General features: G+C 37.1%; 1 protein-coding gene across 3 annotated transcripts; it reads left to right on the top strand.

The window, feature by feature from the left end:
- The first annotated feature begins 783 nt into the window (after positions 1-783).
- On the top strand, positions 784-18,767 carry snx9b (sorting nexin 9b). 3 transcript variants are annotated; one of them, XM_079474417.1, is made up of 19 exons: positions 797-1,411; positions 3,442-3,528; positions 3,637-3,711; positions 5,915-6,013; positions 7,336-7,473; positions 8,833-8,995; positions 11,256-11,394; positions 12,180-12,261; positions 12,370-12,495; positions 12,579-12,696; positions 12,783-12,913; positions 13,675-13,781; positions 13,859-13,962; positions 14,328-14,405; positions 14,790-14,866; positions 17,088-17,177; positions 17,289-17,403; positions 17,635-17,726; positions 17,815-18,767. In XM_079474417.1, the coding sequence occupies exons 1-19, from the start codon at positions 1,400-1,402 to the stop codon at positions 17,860-17,862; spliced, it is 1,881 nt and encodes a 626-aa protein (XP_079330543.1). In that variant the 5' UTR covers positions 797-1,399; the 3' UTR covers positions 17,863-18,767. The 3 variants fall into 3 exon arrangements, with proteins under 3 accessions (XP_079330545.1, XP_079330543.1, XP_079330544.1); XM_079474418.1 differs by having other exon boundaries at positions 1,080-1,411; positions 7,336-7,398; XM_079474419.1 differs by lacking the exon at positions 7,336-7,473 and having other exon boundaries at positions 784-1,411.
- Positions 18,768-18,782: the final 15 nt, after the last annotated feature.

The following is an 18,782-nucleotide window of genomic DNA, read 5'->3' as shown; positions in this document are numbered from 1 at the left end:
TTTTTATTTAAAAAACATATTAAATATAAAAACACAGAATAAGAAACGTGAAAAAACGAAAAAAGTTTTGAAGCTTTTCAAATTTGTAATTGAATGCCCTTTTTATTTTAGTTTTTGTTTGCATTATTATTTATTTTGCATTTTGTATTATCATGTTTTTTTTGTTATTCACCTCTCTCTAATTTTATATATTTCTTTGTTTCTATTGTATAATTACGGTGCTTGTGTTACTTACATCCATCTCTAATGTTTTCTTTTTAATTGGCGAATGTGAAGCTTCGCATGAAGGCTAATCGTAATTATAAAGCTTGTAAAGTAATATACAAAACATCCACAGCATCTTCTGTAAAGTGGTTTTCAAACGCTCACGAATCACGTGACGACATTTGAACTACATTTTGACCACTGATCACGTGCTCTCTGAAGTTATATAATAGTTCCAAATCTACGCGGGAATATCTGGATTTAGTAACATTAAAACAACGTTACATCAACGTTACTAATGATTTAAAATCCTTAAAACGTTACAGCGATCTGCTCACATTAAAAGTAATCGATTCTTTATTATTTTTACACTTGGCCAATAAAATGCTTCTAAAAACCACAAATGTCTTGTTCATTCGTGTTTTACTTCCTTATAAATGATCGTTTGTTTAACAATACGATGAATATTAGGCCTACGTTGTTTCAGAAATGTTATTTTGAAAGTGGCGGCTGCTGCGAGTACATGTTTTGTGTCGCTAGATGGCGCTCTGTGTACACGCACTATTTCTTCACCCTGTCAGTTCAAAACGCTGACGCAACTTACGCACACGCGACACATATGCAACTTTTATTTTGTATTTCGTTTCGTTATTGTGTTATATTCTCCCTTTGTTGTTCAGATGTTCTTAAACAGCTTCATTCTTGAGCACGTTCTATGCAGAACAATATAAATATCGCACATATAAAACACAATATAAGTTTATTTTATATTATATAACGTCGATATGATATTAGATGTATGCATTGTATAACTGTTACTCGTCCTATTATTGTCGTTTCTATGAATAAATGCGTCTCCTTCGTAGACAAACAGCAGCCAGGTTGAGTTTTGTGCAGAGCAGGCAGACTTGAGTTTGTTTCCGGTCTCGTAACTCGTATGTGAGACGCTCGATCGGTCCGTGAGGTAGAAACGACGAGTTTAGATTATCACACGTTACTCGGCCGCTTAGTTTGAAACTGTTGTGTTTAGACGATAAAGTGTTAACGACTTGACTATTAAGTAATGGACCGAAATTAACTGCGTCTAGAAGGATCGTTTTCGCAGCTAAGAAATGTGTGGATGAAGAACAGAGAGAGGGGGAGTTTATCGCCATTAAACTACACGCTTCTGTAATGATTGGTTCTTGTGTGAATAATGGAAACGAAGGTAAGGACTTGTTTTCTGTGTTTTCGGTTCGAGCTCGTGATCAGTGTGTTTTTAATCACTTTTAAATCAAGACGTCTCCAAACACACGCAGATAGCTCTGCTCGTTTACGCTCACGACCGTCACTGGTCTCACAACCGAATCGTTAAACGGTCTAAACGTTTCCGACATGTTGCCATATGTCGCATTTTGTTGTCCAAGCGACGTTTTAAGGCTTCCTTGTAAGCGTAGGAAAATATGGATCATTGGTAGTCTTGTGACATTTTAGTGGCACCGTGACGTCACCCGCGATGCTTCCTGGGAACTGTGGTCCGCCAAAAGTTAGTTACGCTCGCTAACCGAAAACGTTAGCGTGCTAGTACAGTTGTGAGAAAGTCTTGCTTGAAGACCAGTGTTAAACTTTTATTTTAATACAGTATTTTTAGTGTAGTTTCAGTTTTAATTGTATGCTCTCTTCGATGTCTATATGAGGAGATGTCCATATCCTGCCCATACACATTTAATCTCAGTTCCTCCTTTTAGCTTGTCATCACAACGTAGTAAATTATTCATTTTACCACCATTTCCTTGGTAAAAAGCAATGTATTTTCAGTACAAATACCGTTAGACCACTGACTGAAGTCATTTACGTGGTGTTTTTGGGGCCTTGTTCTATAAGGATTGAATGGGTTTCTATCAGTTCCCATCTGCCGGTCAACATCTCACCAACAGATAACCAGCAGAGACCCACAGAAACCATAATAGTTCCATTATAACTAATGCAACTTCTGCCGTAAATGCCATACTTGTAGCTTGTGCGTGAAAGTTATATTATATTTACATATTTTACATTAAGGAAAATAGTTTTTTGGGACAATTTTCTTTGTCGATTAAGCAGATTTGTATAACTGCAATGTGATTACTATAGTAAATAATGGCTATCATGCTGTCTAGACAGAAAGATTGTTTTGACAGCGTAAATGATAATACTAGCGATGCACCGATACGTCAATTTTGGCCGATAACCGATGATTCTTTAACATTGGACGCCGGTAACCGATTTGTTGGCCAGGCCTATATACAGTATCTAGATAATAATATAACATTTCCTAAGAGGCAAAAAGTGGACAATTGCTTTCGTATTAAAACATTCACTGCCGTTAGTTCTCTTTTTTCCCCTACAAATCATGTACCTAGCCTACTTTACACTAGTTAAACATTATTTAATCTTCAAACTTTCCTGGTATATTTTTTTATTCAGCAAATTAATGATAGATGTTCTGCCCAACCTACCCAGTAAAATGTTCTCAATAGCCAGAAGTCTAACAGGTCTCAAGACACAAAGCATTCAGACAACAGTCTGCTTTTGTTCCCATAATTTACACATTCATAAATACACTATCTATATATAATGAACCTACATCAACAATGTTTTGCTTATAGCAGTAAATGAATGATCACGACAGAAAGACATTACTGTACAGTATTTATCGGCTATAGTATATCGGCTATAGTATATTTATTAAAAATGTCCATTTATCGGAAGATGCCGATAATTTATTGTGCATCCCTAGATAATACCACAAATAGTGACTTGATATGTACATATCTTCCTGTTTACTTACCGATTATTAAAATCGTATTTTTATTCCAAAGTAGTGATTTATTTTTCGTAAAAAATGACATTACATTACAAAAATAAAATTTTTCCTTTGCAAAATGTAACTACGACATAACTGTGAATTATACTTGCTTGTTATGGTTGGGTAGTTTCTGAACTCTTCCGTTTACACAATAATTTTCAAAAGCGACAGTCAACATAAAACACCCTCCGCAACTGCTATTACAACAATACGTATAAAAATCTCCCAGAAACAGTGAGAGTTAAATATTAAGCAGAGTTATGCTGAGCTCGTGTGCTTTCAGCGGTGTCTGGGCGAACTTGTCGATCTGGTTCAAATCAATAAATAATTAGCAATTACTAACATGTCCTAGCAAATCTGATGTGTGTATACACGTTCCGTGTTGATGTGGGTTTCAATTCTACTTACAGGCAAATGTGTTATATGATTTCACGGCCGAGCCTGGAAATAATGAGCTGTCGGTGCGAGAGGGTGAGACCATCACCATTACAAACCAGGTGAGTTAAACACTTAAATAACATTTCATGACACCTGTGTCTGTGTTATTGCGTGTGTTTGAATAAGAATCTTTCCTGTAAAGATAATCAATTCCTTTCTGTTCCCAGACCATAGGGGGAGGATGGTTCGAGGCTCGAAATTCCAGAGGAGAGGCCGGGTTGGTGCCAGAGGACTATGTTGAGGTAAATAGCAGTTGACCAATATATACACAATGACGTTAATACAAACTTACTGCACGCAAAATGTGAAAACTGATTTTTTAATAACTTTGATCACATAGATCAAAGTCGCTTTGGATAAAAGCGTCTGCCAAATGTAGATATGAATACATAGATGGCTCATTTGCAGATGTTTCTATGGGATGCTGTATGAAGGTTGTCCGCCATATTGGTATTACCAATACTCGATATATGCAAAATGATTTGTGCTGTTTTGTAAACCCAAACATTATAATTGCCAAAATTTACATAATACAAAAAGACAAAGACGTTATAAGACAATATCAAAAAGTTACCATTATATAAAAAATGTCATCATTACTCGCGCTCATATCATTTCATGCCTGTATAAATGACTTTGTTACGATGAACACAACGTTTCCTACGATGGTAGTGGATTTTGTCCCGGAACTTTACAATTTTTGGATGAACTATGCCTTCAACGCATAATAAAAACATAATCTTCCCTGTGAAACATTTTCCCATTTCTTCGGGAATTTAAATCTTGGCTAACGTTGTGGCATCTAGGAATACTGGGTAATGAAAGCGACAAAAAAGTGGACTGTTCCAAAATGGCGGACGTGTCTGTATCTGGTGCAGTTGAATGTTGCATCTACGTATACACTTATGATTTATAAGATTGAAAAGGTTCAATATCTAAGGGGACAATTGGAGGTTTATGTTTAGAATGGATCTTACAGTAGCTAATTCAGATAATTTTCTTAAAAGTTGTATATAATTTGATCTTTGTACCATGTATCATAAGTGCAGTATTTATGACAGCAGATGAGATATCCTTGTGTTTTTGTACAGTATATGTACAGTATAATGCTATCACACACATACACATGGAGATTAACAGTGTGTTTGACCCATTAAGAGTCTCCATAAAGAGATCTGTGCTGTTAGTATGTGACCTGTTTGTTGAACAGGAAGTGTTTTCTTTTCCTGTGGCCAGTCACAGTGTGTTAGTGTTTGGGGGGTGGACGGGTGAAGGTCTGAGCGTGTTATCCTTGAATGAATGTCCCACTTTATCACTGGAACATGTACGTTTGTAGCATTTTGTTGCATGTAAAATCTATGAGTGCTAAAATAAGAAATCAAAATGTTGCCTTTAGATGTTGATGAAGAATGATACAGCTGTTTGTTTATGTTTAAATGCATTAGTCTGTTTTAAAGCCTGATGTAATGGTATTATAAAAACACTAGACATCTTGCTTCGGCAGTGCACACAGTCTTCATAAACAGTTCAGTCTCTGTATAAATAGGCTGTGTCCTGTCCCCTCTGGCCTATTATAACTCACAGCTGCACACACGCTTCCTTCATTTCTCTGGTCAAAGAACCAAACACTGATCTGATGGTTACACTTTCCTGGATTAACTTTTTGTGCATAAACACAGCGGTTTTGTTTTTGGTGTTGTGTTTCGAGAGCTGTCCGATATACAGAATTGAAACACTAAGGATTATACACACGTCAAAGGAGTATAAAGAAGAAGCAAAAACATGACAACATCTTTGTCCTGTGAGAGGGTTTCGAAAGGAAGGGGGGATTTGCAATCCGCAACCTCACCTCTAGATCCCGCTAACATATCCACATTGCTTCAACATTGTGAATATTGCTTTACTTTTCTTTACCCTTTTATTGTCTATAGGGTCACTATTTTTCTAAAGCATCGTATGAAAGACAAACAAACAATTAACATAAATCAGAATAAAACTACATTTTCCTATCTAAGTTATGCAAAGTTAAAGCGCAGAGTTCAAATGGCAAGCGTACATGTATTTGATTTTGCTGAGGCCAACGTCTGGAATGCATTATAAAGATGATGACATAAGTCAGACATAATGTTGTTTTCTTTCTAAAGAAGCTGCATACTAAATGCATTTTATTTATTTTTCACTTTCAGTACAAAAAATAAATGCATTCTTGATTTTTTTAATAATGAATACATGTATACATTTTATTTAATGTGATTTTTTGCAAACACATTGGTGAAGTGTCATTTTCATTTAACATTTATGCAATTGCTAGACGCTTTTATCCAAAGAGACTTGCATTACTGTATTTTAATTTCATAATTGGGAACAATTACTGTAGTTTTTATATTTTGTTATAACGACAAGTTATTAAATTGCATTTCTTTGTCTCTCTGTATTTCACGTTAGTTCAAGCAGGCTCAACCTGTGACCTCTGGAGGAAATGCAGCACCTCTCGATCTCTCGTTTTTTGACAGTCACATGCCCACCTCAGCCAGCACAACACAGGTGAGAAATCGATGATAAGGTTAATGTTGTTTACTAATCCATCCTAAACTGGAAGAAACTATAGGAAGGGTGTATATTTGTACCTCTGTTCTGTCGTTCTCCATGTTCTTCCTCAGAGGAAGTGCACAGGAAGAGAGATTCCAGTTTCAAATGACCCTTACTTTAAAAATGTGCAGACTCTGTACATGAAACATCCTGTGTTGCTTATTAAGACGAGTCAGCGAGGGCAGTGTTAATATCATAATTATAACAGGATTAAATGTTCACATTGTCCTGTACAGTGTGTGTTTGTGATAACTGTGGGTGTGTGCTTCGGTACAGACGCTGTCTTTTGAGTGGAAAGAATTCTTTTCATTTCAATTCTTTTTGTAGAGAAACTGTGAAGCGGTCAACATATGTTGAAGAGGAGGAAGCTGTGGTTGACACTTGCTTTCAATTGCGGAACCTTTGTTTTCAACAGGGCCTCCACTTGACTTACTGCTAGTTAAAGACGGATTAAAACCGCCAACCTTCCCTTTGGTTAAAGATTGACAACAAGCACTTTTTTCTTTAATATCACAGATTACGTCATGCAAAATAAGGCCAGAAACATTTCTTACAAAAAACAAAGCGGGTTAAAGGGAAAGTGCTTAAATTGTTTCTGCTATGGTAGTCAATGATGCTTTAAAATGTAATTTTCTTGGTGTTCAACCAAAGCTCCCAAAGAGTGAGTAATTCGGGACAGAATTATCATTATTGGTATCCCTTTCATGTTTTCGTTTCCATTTGTCATAATTGTCAGAACTAATAAAGCAGTATCATCCTCTAATGGCACGTGATGTCATTCAAAAGAATGAACCTGCTTGGCCGGTCACAGTCAAACAAATCCCATGAAGAGAAAAAAGCTCAGATTGCTCTCTGTAATGCAGGAGATGCTTCAAAAACATAATATGAGCGTTTATATATCATCACTGCAAATTATATGTGGACTGAATTCCAAGTCCTCCAGCTCATGACATCATTTTTTGAAGAAATTTGTAAAAGCTCATCATGCAGAAGGCATAGAGGGTCTTTAAAGACATGAGGATTAGTAAATGAAGACAGATTTTCATTTTGTGAATTATTTTAGATTAACAATTAAAAATAAATTTGTACGGTGAGGTAAATTTGACAGATTCATCTGATGCATGATTTCAGTATTTGCGGATTCTGTAATGTCTTGTACGGTGGGGAATAGTTTGTAATAGCAACAAGCGAGTCTAACTGTAAAAGGTCTTTTCTATAGGATGTCAGGGTAACCCTTTCTTTTCAGATGCTTTATGATGTGCCCTGTTTCTTCCAAGGTGGAATTAGCTCAGGCGGAAACCCCGGTTACCCCGGCCTTTTCTTCCACCTCCCCCGATGAGGTACCCGGAATGCCAAACAGCATGATGGATTCAGAGGCCACGCATGGGGCCCTTTACAAAAGCCCGATTCTGGAGGTCCTAGCTTTCTGTCACTAACACGACCAAAATCATTCAATCAGTCCCCATTGATGTAAAACACGAGATCAATCATACTTATCAGCACTGTTTTTACTGGAGGGTCACATCAGAAATTGACCAAACTAGCAGATTTTCACGACATCTTTGCATTGATTCAGTCACTTTGAAACTGAATGAGCACATTACTATCTAGTGGATAGCTTCTCTTGATTTAAGCTTTTTGAAATAAATTATATTTTAAGTGGCTCTCATCATTAATGCCGCCAATTATTCTATAAATAGTTTGTATCGGCCAGCACTTTTATCCAAAGCTACTTACATTGCATTATACTATATGTTGTATGTGCTATCCCCTGGGATCGAACCCAAGACCTTGGCATTGCTAGCACCATGATCTAGCCGCTGAGCCACAGGAAAGCATTTCAAACGCTTTCATGCCGCATGGTGCCCGCATTGAATGCATGACATGCAGTTTTTGCACGAGTCGAAATGCGGACACTTTTGGACTTTCAGATGCATGTTTGTCCAACCGTCAGCTGCGTGTTAAATAACAAAACAATATTTGCTTTTATCATTTACATTAATGCATTTGGCAGACGCTTTTATCAAAAGTGATAATTATACGTTGCATCATACCACACATTTGTTTCTAAGTATGTGCAATCCCCTGGGATCAAACCCACGACCTTGGCATTGGTAGTGCCATGCTCTAACCTCTGAGCTACAGAAAAGCTTGATGAGCAGAAATGGGTTGTCAGAGCGAAAGGTCCGAGTTCACCAGATGTGATGATGGTTCTAATGGTATATGAATGACACGTGTGTGGGTGGCCAGATGGTGGCTTGTGTTCTGGCATTGTCGCTCTGAGCTTTTTGTGTCATCAGGGCCAAAGATCCATTGGTAGAGTCATTTGTTTGGTTTGTGTTATTAAATGCTGTTAGACAGACATTGAGAAGCGGAGACGGGTAGGTGTCCAAGTCCATTCAACATGTCCATCTATTCACGCTTCATGGGATTTCGTTAGTCCTTGAACGTCTTAAATAACCTCTCGAACAGCTTTTCAAAATAAAGGTCATCCGGCGCCCGTCCTCGGATGTGAGTGGGCTGTTGCTTTCTTTGAAAAGTAGAAAGAGTCGTATGAAGGTGCGAAGGATCAAAACGGCATGTTTTACTCATAAGGCTTATGCTCAAGGCTGAAAGAACCTGCTTAACATGAGTTGCATGTTTCAAGTATTTTACTCTACATTTCGAGACTTTCAAGATTTTTTGTGTTTGTCGGTTTTGCATTGTTGGAATATGTTTGACCATCAAGTCATCCAATATGTTATTCTGTAACACAGTGTTATTGTGTCTTTTAGACGAGTAATGGAAATGACCCATGGGCAGCGTTTGACAATAACGCCTCTGGGGGATTTTCCAATGACTGGGCAGCTCAGCCAGAGGGCACAGAGACGGGCAAAAACAGCAGCAACGCCTGGCATTCTGGAGGACATGGCCACCCACAGGCCTACCAGGGCCCAGGTAAATTTATATTAAAGCGGTGTGGGAATCTTCAATGACGATAAGTCATCAATATCTTGATTTTTATTAGAGGCAATAAATTCAATGGTGACTCAGTCTATATCCAAACTATAATGTTGTAATGGTGAAAACTAATAGAAATTCATTGGTCAGAGGGTTTTCTTTTGGTTTTCTTTTTGCAAAACATTCATAAATTGGTTTTTTTTTTAGGTTTCGGTAGATTTTTCATGAAACAATTGAAACCTGAACCTTATGTCTCAAATAGAAAACAGTTGTGTGAAAGGAACTGAACAAGTATTCAAGTCATTAACATTTTGTATTGTCTTACTAGCAGATGATATTTGTTTGAGAGATTTCATGCCAGCTTTTCAAAAAGCAAAAAATAATAATAGAAGCTAGGGTTCAAAATGTAATACTAGCTTACTGCAAACTTCACAGTGTACACTATACACCTGCAGAAACAATTTAGAGACCATTCCAAATGTCCATCAAATCGGCATTAGTAGATGCATTTGTAGTCTGTTGAATTTCAAGTCAAGTCCACTTTATTTATATAGTGCATTTTATAATTTTCATTGTTACAAAGTAGCTGTCAATGAAACTAAATGACTATAAGCAAAACTTTCAGAGTTTTACAAGTAAACACAAAAGAAGTGAACACACATGTTCATAAACACGCACAGAGCACAATATACACACGCAATGACACGCACACACACAGCGTAGTTATCTCAGAGAAGCACACATTTAAGATAAAAGAGAAACACATACATGTATGTAGTAAATAAATAAGCATAATGTTACATTTTAAAGTTATATTAATATATACGAAAACTTTAAATTCTGAAGCTGATATCAGCACCCCTCCTGGTCAGTCAAACAGTGAAAAACTGTATGCAAACAATATTTCAACAAAACCAAACCTCAGGAGTGACTTGAGCAATGTGAAAGACTGACAACATGACAAGACACATGAACACTATGATAAAAATCAAGGTTGTCATATAAAATTTAGATTTGAGAGAAATATTGTTAGTAGTTCACAGAATGAAACTAAATGATAATTTTACCCGAAGAAGTGATTTTGAAATAGTCTTTATCTTTATATAGTATTTTTAAATGTACTGTAATATGTGAAACTTTATATGGTGTGTGGCAGTACGGTACATTGTTGTGACATTTTTAAGTTAATTTGCATTTCATAAACATTAAACATGCTCGCTTTTGTCAGTCTGATCAAAGAGTTGTAATAGCGAGGGTTAAATGTTGTTGTGATTTTATGACACATCGTGAACATGTGGGTGTGATTAAATGTCGCTCTGAATTTGAGTCATGTGATGGATTAAAGTTTGCCAACGAAGATCATGTCATCTCTTAAACCTCTTCAGCAATTTATGTCTGTGGCGTCTTAAAGGGATCGTTCACCCAAAAATTAAGACTCTGACATCCTTAACTCACCGTCATAGTGTTGCAAACGTATATAAGTGTCTCTGTTCTGCTTAACACAAAAGAAGATATTTGGAAGAATGTTAGTAACCAAACAGATTTTGTCTCTATTTATTGCCATAGTAGGGAAAATACACACTAAGTGAGTCAACGGCTGATGTGATCTGTTTGCCTACTGAGATTCTTTGAAATATCGTCCTTTGTGTTTAGCAGAACAAAGAGATTTATACACAACCTGAGGGTGAGGAAATGATGACAGAAGATACATTTTCGGTTGAACTGTTTCTCTAAAGGTTTGAGGCTGGAATCCACCGAACATGAGAGTATGTAGAGAAGATATGTTTGGAAAAATTAACCTAGCCTAATTTGTATGGACAGCTATAAGTAGGCCAAACGCATTGACCAAATAGTCAATAATGCTAACTAAAAAACAGAAATTTCAACATAACATAACAAATCTTCTCCTCTTTCTTTAAGATATTTATCCCTACCCGTGTCTTATCGATCTCTCAGGTACAGACGTTGTGAGAACGTTGATGTGGTTTTAATAACAAGATGCATGAGAACAAAGCCAGAAACTCACAAGAATGCGTGAGAGTGTTTTGTTGTGTATTTTAATGTTCATTTAACTGATTTAATGTCATTTATGTGCCTGGGTGTCAACATGAAATGGTTTTGACTGCATTTTCAGATGAAGATATTTTCGGACAATCTGAGTTTGCCATGTGAGATTGCATCCTGTGTTTGGTTGACTAACGCAATTCTGGCACTTTCGGTTCTGTATTTAAAAGCAATGTGTGATATCCGTTTACAGGTGCAGAAGACGACGACTGGGATGAGGAATGGGATGACGTGAAGTCATCGGGGGGCTACTCTGAGTCGGAGGCTGGAGAGGGCGGGGCCATCAATAGGGGCGGAGCTCATGGCACATCCATGAAAATTGCTCTTAATAAGTAAGTTGAATAGGTCAAATAAGTTTAGAATTTAACATTTTGGTGCTGTTATGTATGCAAGTATGTTGTATGACTACATTAGTCACGGCTACATTAGATTGCATAAATTGATAAAATACTCAAAGGCTGTACGCCTACCAATAAATGAATCAATTAAACTGTGTCCACCAAAGCGTTTTTAGCCAGTTAACATAATAATACCTGGTGCTCTTCTGAAAACCATCAGCTGGTGGTGCTTGAGAATGCATTGGAGGCACTACGCGTTTAAGTAGATGCGTTGGTTGGTGTGATTTAGAATATCCTTGACAGTTAGCCTACTTGTTACTAGTATCTTATTTTGAAGAATAGTACTTAATATGAAAGCGGAGTTACCGTTAATATAACTTCTCCATTGTTGTGTATGAGGGTGGGTCAATGACATGTTTGTCCCGCCTCTTCTCCACTGTGATTGGACCGCTGTGTAAAAAAGGATAATGACGAACTCTGCGTTTGACCCAAAGTAAAAAATTATGAAAGACTCGTGAAATATCATTATGGTACACAGTGCATCACGAATACAGAACGTACCGTGCGGTTTTACACTTGGCAGGGAGCAAAACTAACATTTTGAAAATACAAACATTTTCATGAATCTGAAAATTGATGTTAGAATGACTTTACGAACGATTTACCTAAAAACTTGTTCTGCTCGTGTTTCATGAACGAGACCAATTCTTTTTATGCCCAAACCCTTTTTGGTCTTTGACCCATATACGTTTTTAATTTAAGTGTTTCCTTCTTTGTAGATTTCCTGGCTTCTCCAAATCAGGTCCGGAGTTGTACCTTCTGTCCAAACAGCCTGCCAAAGGAACCAAGTTGCCCATTTATGTAAGCCATGTAGCTGTTACTGTACATCCGGCTGTACATTTTATCAGTCTATACGGTATGTTTCTTGGGAATTGTTTGTAATCCATGAACGATATACAATGTGTTCAGACGGGAGACATGGGTCCGCTGTGGTCATATCCAGAGGCTCAGTTGGACTGTGTTGTAGCCGACCCCAAAAAGGGCACTAAATTGTACGGCCTGAAGAGCTACATAGAGTACCAAGTCACACCCAACGTAAGTACGGGAACGTGTTTGAATACTGCAGAGCTGTTATTATTTTCTCAAAGCAGCGTTCATGGTATAACGTGTTTCTACAGACCACAAACAAGCCTGTCAATCACAGATACAAGCATTTCGATTGGTTATATGAAAGACTTGTGGATAAATTCGGCTCGGCTATACCGATTCCCTGCCTGCCTGACAAGCAGGTGACAGGTGAGCACTTTCAATTACACACAACCGCTGCTGAGGAATTGAAATAGTTTGTGGTTGGTCAATATTGTGCCTTGTTTGCCTCTAAGGGCGATTTGAGGAGGAGTTTATTAAAATGCGTATGGAAAGGCTTCAGGGATGGATGACGCGAATGTGCCGGCATCCTATTGTCTCATCCAGTGACGTCTTTCAACTGTTTGTCTCGTACAAAGATGAAAAGGTACACATTTGGTTGTCAGTTCAAATGCTGGACGTTTTTTTCTTTGTTCTGTGTTTTGTTCATCTTGATATATTTAAAGTTTTGGTCAAATAAGAATTACATTAATAAATGCGATGATTCATAAATGGGTGATTCTCACTATATCTTGGTTCCAAGATGTCAAACATGATTTTCTTCCTTTTTATTACTTTAAAATAAGCAAAGAAATACCCTATCCTTAAAGTTTTTACGCAATTTTGAACATTTCCTTTTTTTTAACAAGAAAAGCCTTAAAAATTCTCATTGGTGTAATCATTTAAAACGGTCAAGCCATTAAGCATAAGCAGTTTTTTATCAATCATACATAATAAGACATGAATGGAGTATATTTTAATAGAAAACTATACATTTGAATGGTGGAAACTACCTATATCGGTAATGAGCGTTTTGTACACCGCTACGTCTAGAAGAATATCCAATTGTTTTATTCGGTTCAAATTGCTTAATAATGTGAATAAAATACACATAAATTGAATAGAAAAAGCAATACAAATATTTTACAATTATACATATGTTTATGATCATTTTATGTTACCGAATCTTTCTGCCATGACGTTTCGTGAGAATGACCCAAATATGTATAATAAAATCCAGTACCATAGTATATATTAAAATTGCATTGTACTTCTTTCTGTAATAACTTCATTGATAAACACCTCACCATGTTTCATATCCTCTGTTGTTAAAGCGCAGAAGATTATAATCAAAATGGTTGGTTTTAGGACTGGAAGACGGGCAAGAGGCGAGCAGAAAAAGACGAGACGGTTGGTGTGATGATCTTCTCTACGATTGAGCCTCAGGGAGTGCCGGACCTGGACCTCGTTGAGGTGTAAGTCCTGCAGATCACCTCATGACTTTATGTGACCCTGAAGAGGGAAACTCACTTGTGTTTTCTGTTTTCTTCAGAGAGCAGAAGTGTGAGCAGTATAGCCGGTTCACCAAAGCCATGGATGACGGGGTAAAAGATTTGCTGAATGTGGGGAATGAACACTGGAAACGTTGTACTGGCCGTGAGTATCCGCCTGTGTGGTGTTTGCTTGTCTTGGAGTGAGAGTCTTTATGCAAAGTGAGCTAGTGTACATGGTGAAAGGGACCGTCCCCAGATTAAATCAGACTTCAGTGAAGGAGATCTCCCTTAACAGAGTTTAAACTGACTATTTTATAATCATTCAATCGTGAGTTAAGTGTATCGTAACACATCTATGCCATACATTGCTGTATCTATAAGAAGTTCCTGGGTTAGCTATAGTACATTGTATGTGTTTATTATTCTCTGTCCTTGTCATATTAAGTCTGATTCTCATGTGGTCTATAAAACAAGAGTTTTTAGATTCTCTGACTGGTAAGTTTTATTTTCTGCGTTTGTCTCTTTCAGCCCTGCCGAAGGAGTATCAGCGCATTGGCAAAGCTTTTCAGAATCTGTCCTCCGTGTTTAACAGCAGTGGATTTGAAGGTATCAGAAACTATACACTTCCTCTTACTAATTCAATTTGATGAGGGTTAATATGGTTTCTTCTCTTTTTAACATCCGGTATGGTACTGAAAAACGGTGAAAGACATCATCTCGTTCCTTAAACTACTACTTATCTTATTTTTTATCTCAAGCAAGTCTGTTTATTCTATGCAGATACTGCCCTATGATTGATTAAAGGAATAGTTTGAAATACGAAATCACATCCCGGATGTACAGTATATGATATGGGATCTAAAAAGCACACCAATCATTGTTATCGAATGTTTTCTTAAGTGAAACGATACGCTTTACATTTTGAGTTTATAAATATTTAAGAATCTTGATGATCGAGCATTTTTGTATTCTGGTTGTTGTGAATCGCAGGTGAGGCCACACTCACTGATGCTCTGACGGCTGCAGGAAAGACCTACGAGGAGATCGCTCAGATGGTAGCAGAACAGGTACAGATGACCCTGTGAACTGTTCAAAGGAATATTTCACCCGATAAATACGAACATAGTCACTCACGATCATTATGTTTTAAACCTGTTCGCGGTGTATTCATTCCTGACTCCGTAACCTTCCGTTGATATCATCTCTTGTACATCAGACTCTCTAGACCTAACCCTTTTGTGTTTGGGATGCTTTTTTCAGCCTCTTTTTGATGTGCCTACACATTTATTTAGTCGTGTGCATTATTCAGCTGCGTTCTTATCAATGAAACTTGCTGTAAAGGAAAACCGGGCTGTTTGGCCACCGCGCACTTGTCGGGTGAAAGTTCTTCTGGCACCAGTGTAACCTTAAACATTTTTAGAGCTGTGTGTGGGGCGGTGAAACGGGCCTGTCTTTACAGATTTTTTATTTGTGAAATATTATAGTTATAACATCCTAATTATTGTATAGAGCATTCAGAGTACAAAACACACATATATAGATGTTTTATTTACGACTGTATATAAAACATATAGAAAATATATTTTATATGCGTGCTCTCGCAACTGCTCAACACTTATTCGCTCGTCGAGTTGACATCTGAGACTTTGGGGCGGGACAATGGCAGACTTCTCCGCTCCTTTGATTGGTCACTTTTAACATGCACTCACATACAGTCTCCGGCCTGTATCTCACACGTTGTACAGAAACGTCATAATTTGGCATAACAGTATTTAAACTTAGGTTACAGTTTTATGTATGCCCTTGGCTTCATGGATCTACATATTTGGCATCTTAACAGGAAGTTAAAAATTGTATAGTTCGGTAATGTGTATACACAATTGCTTTTGTATTGTTTATAATTTTCACAAAATCTTTACAAAATGAGCATTAATAACTCAAGGCACAATATATTGTTAAAGTTACAATATGATGTAATCTCTAAAATGTCATTAAAATATTTTTTTGTTTTGCTTTATTTGTTTAGAAAATATTAAAATGGGTTATTCCAGTAGGCATTACCAGTTTTATTAGATAACTCAAATTAAATAACTACAGGAGACATTTCATTCTATTATTTTAGTACTTTTTAAATAGGTCATACATACATGACATGTAGGTTAAACTATATTATATAGCAAACATGTTAACAGATGTAAGAAATCAAAATGCCACTTTTGAAAATACACATAGAGTGCCCTCCACTATTATTGGCACCCTTGGTACATATGAGCAAAAAAGGCTGTACAAATAAATCTGCATTGTTTCTCATTTTGATCTTTTATTAAAAAGATCTACAAAATTCAAACATTTCATTGAAGCAAAACAAATTGAAGTGGAGAATATCACATTCTGATTTTTGTATCTAATACAAACAGGCCACAGTTATTGGCACCCCTAGAAATTATTTTGAGGAAAATATATACCAAGTATATTCCCATTAAATTCTAATGAGCACACCAAGGCAACTAGAAACACGATGTCGTCCAGTCATGATTTCTTGTTACACCGGAGAATAATATTAAGTAACACAAAGCCCAACGCCACTTAATCATTCATCACAATGGGAAAAACCAAAGCATATAGTTCTGATGTACAGCAAACGATTGTTGAGCTACACAAAATAGAAAGTAGATTTCAAAGGAAACGTTTGAAACAATAAAAATTCCCATTTCCAACATCAGGGCAACAATTAAGACGTTTGGATGACTGGAGATGTCGCAAATCCGCTTTAAACAGGATGTCTGTCTATATTGTCTCAATGCACAGCGAGGAGAAGAAGTTTAGTGTCCAAAGACTTCAAAGATCATAGATGGAGAATAACAGAAATGAGTAAAATTTTATTGTCAGCAAAAATTTAATGAAAATAGTCAAGTCTGCCATTGTCCCGCCTCAAAAGTCTCAAAGGTCAACTCGACGAGGAAGCGGATGCGAGAGGACAGAGAGAATTACGTGCCCTCTCATCAAAGCCTCTGCCTGGGATACCATTCTGCGCACTCGCTGGAGTATAAATGAGTCTCACGAGTGCGTGTCCTCATTTTTATGTATGAATAATGTACATTTTAATAAATATATATTTTATATACAGTAAATTCTCTCTAAGTGTGTGTGTGTTTTCATATGTCGTCCTTTTTCTTAGCTTGTGTGTGCGTGTGTTTCTACGTGCACACATCGATTTACAAATGTTTGAGATTGACTGCGTGTCTACCTGATGCAATCATGCTGTTTTGTCTCTTTCTGTTTCCGTAGCCCAGGAAAGACCTTCATTCCCTCATGGAAACCAACAATGAGTACAAAGGTCTGCTGGGATGCTTCCCTGACACTATAGGAGTTCACAAGGTGAACCCAAGACCATATTCACTCCGACAGTCCATATAGACCGAAATTACGCACAGGGCTTATGGGAAAACGTGTGGGTTGTATGTTTATTTCTATTTTCTATCTTAACAGGCTGCTATTGAGAAAGTAAAAGAAGGAGATAAACTAGTGGCTGCTAGTAAAATCAACCCTACGGATAAAACCGCCATGACTAAACGTGTCAGCGTTATGTCTTACGCTTTGCAAGGTACTGGAACGCACCCAAAGAGTTTTTGACAGTTAAATGCGAACATCATCACATTAGATGTCATTGCATCCTAAAATGGCGCCTTAAAGGATTCTTGACATAATGTCGAATGTTTTGTGGATATGAAGTAGCGTTATGTTTTCTAACATTTTTGGGGTCACTTAACAAAGTATACCATCTCTGTGAAGTCTGCCAGATACTTAATGAATTTGACATTTTTACTCTTTACAGCGGAGATGAACCACTTCCATAGCAACCGTATCTATGACTACAATCATGTGATGCAGCAGTACTTGGAGGAACAAGTAAAATTTTACGAGACGGTGAATTTTTTACACAGATAATAAGTGAATGAGAGTAAAATAAATTGTTAAAAAGTTCAACTTTAATAATTGTCGTCCATCTTTGCAGATCGCTGAGAAGCTTCGACACGCTCACAGTCAGTTCACTACTATGTGAGGATGGATTCAGCTTTTGGAAACTGCCTCACGTCTCTGATGTTTCACTGTTTCTCTTATGATTTGTCTGTCGGTTCTGTTCTGTTCGTGTTACTTGTATCACGATGTCAATGCCATACAAAGATCCGTCAATCTCAGGCCAAAGATAGAGTTTGGTAAAAGCGCTATTGTATGTACGTGAGCAGTGGCCGAAGCGCAAGTGTTTTTAAAATAAGCAGCTACGGATTTTCTGTAATGAATCAGAAAATGTTGGTGATGGCTTAAAATTCTTAATAATCTGGTGTTGATTTATGAACTCATCACTTTGTTTGAATGTTTCTTGTTCTTTTCCGTTTGTCAGTTTCGTGTCTGTGCCGTTTTGTTGTGGGGAAGATAAAATCAAGAGATGATTTATCTCTCGGCGAGACATAACCGTATAAAACCATGGTAAGTTAGTTATAAGCAAGTGGCCTAAATATCTGCCTGTTTCACAGCGTTTGAACCGAGGCCGAGCCTACATTCACTGTGCCTTGTTTTCTATGTCGTATACAAGAAAGCGCTTTTTATTCACTGCACTTTACTACGGCGCTTCAGTTTGCTGTGTGTGGTTCGTAATGGCCAAAACATGAAGATGGTTTTCATTGAAAGTTTATGGAGAGACAGGAGGGCTGGTCCTTTATCTCATTACAGACTACATTTAACACATTTTTCTCTCACGTCCCGAAGCCAAAAGACAAACGGAGATCTTGCTTAGCTTGTTATAAAATGTGTACCTTCACCTCAATTATCACAAATTCTGTAAGAATGAATTTATACTCTCGATGCATGTTCGTATATTTTTTATGTATAGCAGTGTTTGCAAAACTTTTGCACACAGATGATAAAAATATAAGATTGTGAATTAATAAATCTCGATTTGTACTTTAATGTGACTATTTCTTG

This window comes from Barbatula barbatula, assembly GCF_947034865.1.
Source record: "Barbatula barbatula genome assembly, chromosome: 15".
In the NCBI taxonomy this organism is placed as follows: Eukaryota; Metazoa; Chordata; class Actinopteri; order Cypriniformes; family Nemacheilidae; genus Barbatula; species Barbatula barbatula.
Note: the sequence above shows the minus strand (reverse complement) of the source record. Positions and strands in the feature narration are given on the sequence as shown.

Bases quoted from the DNA above. Each gene is read 5' to 3' on its own strand.
- snx9b (XM_079474417.1), top strand. The intron at 8,996-11,255 runs GTAAATTTATAT...ATCCGTTTACAG, and splicing joins ACAGGCCTACCAGGGCCCAG to GTGCAGAAGACGACGACTGG. The intron at 13,782-13,858 runs GTAAGTCCTGCA...TGTTTTCTTCAG, and splicing joins GACCTGGACCTCGTTGAGGT to AGAGCAGAAGTGTGAGCAGT.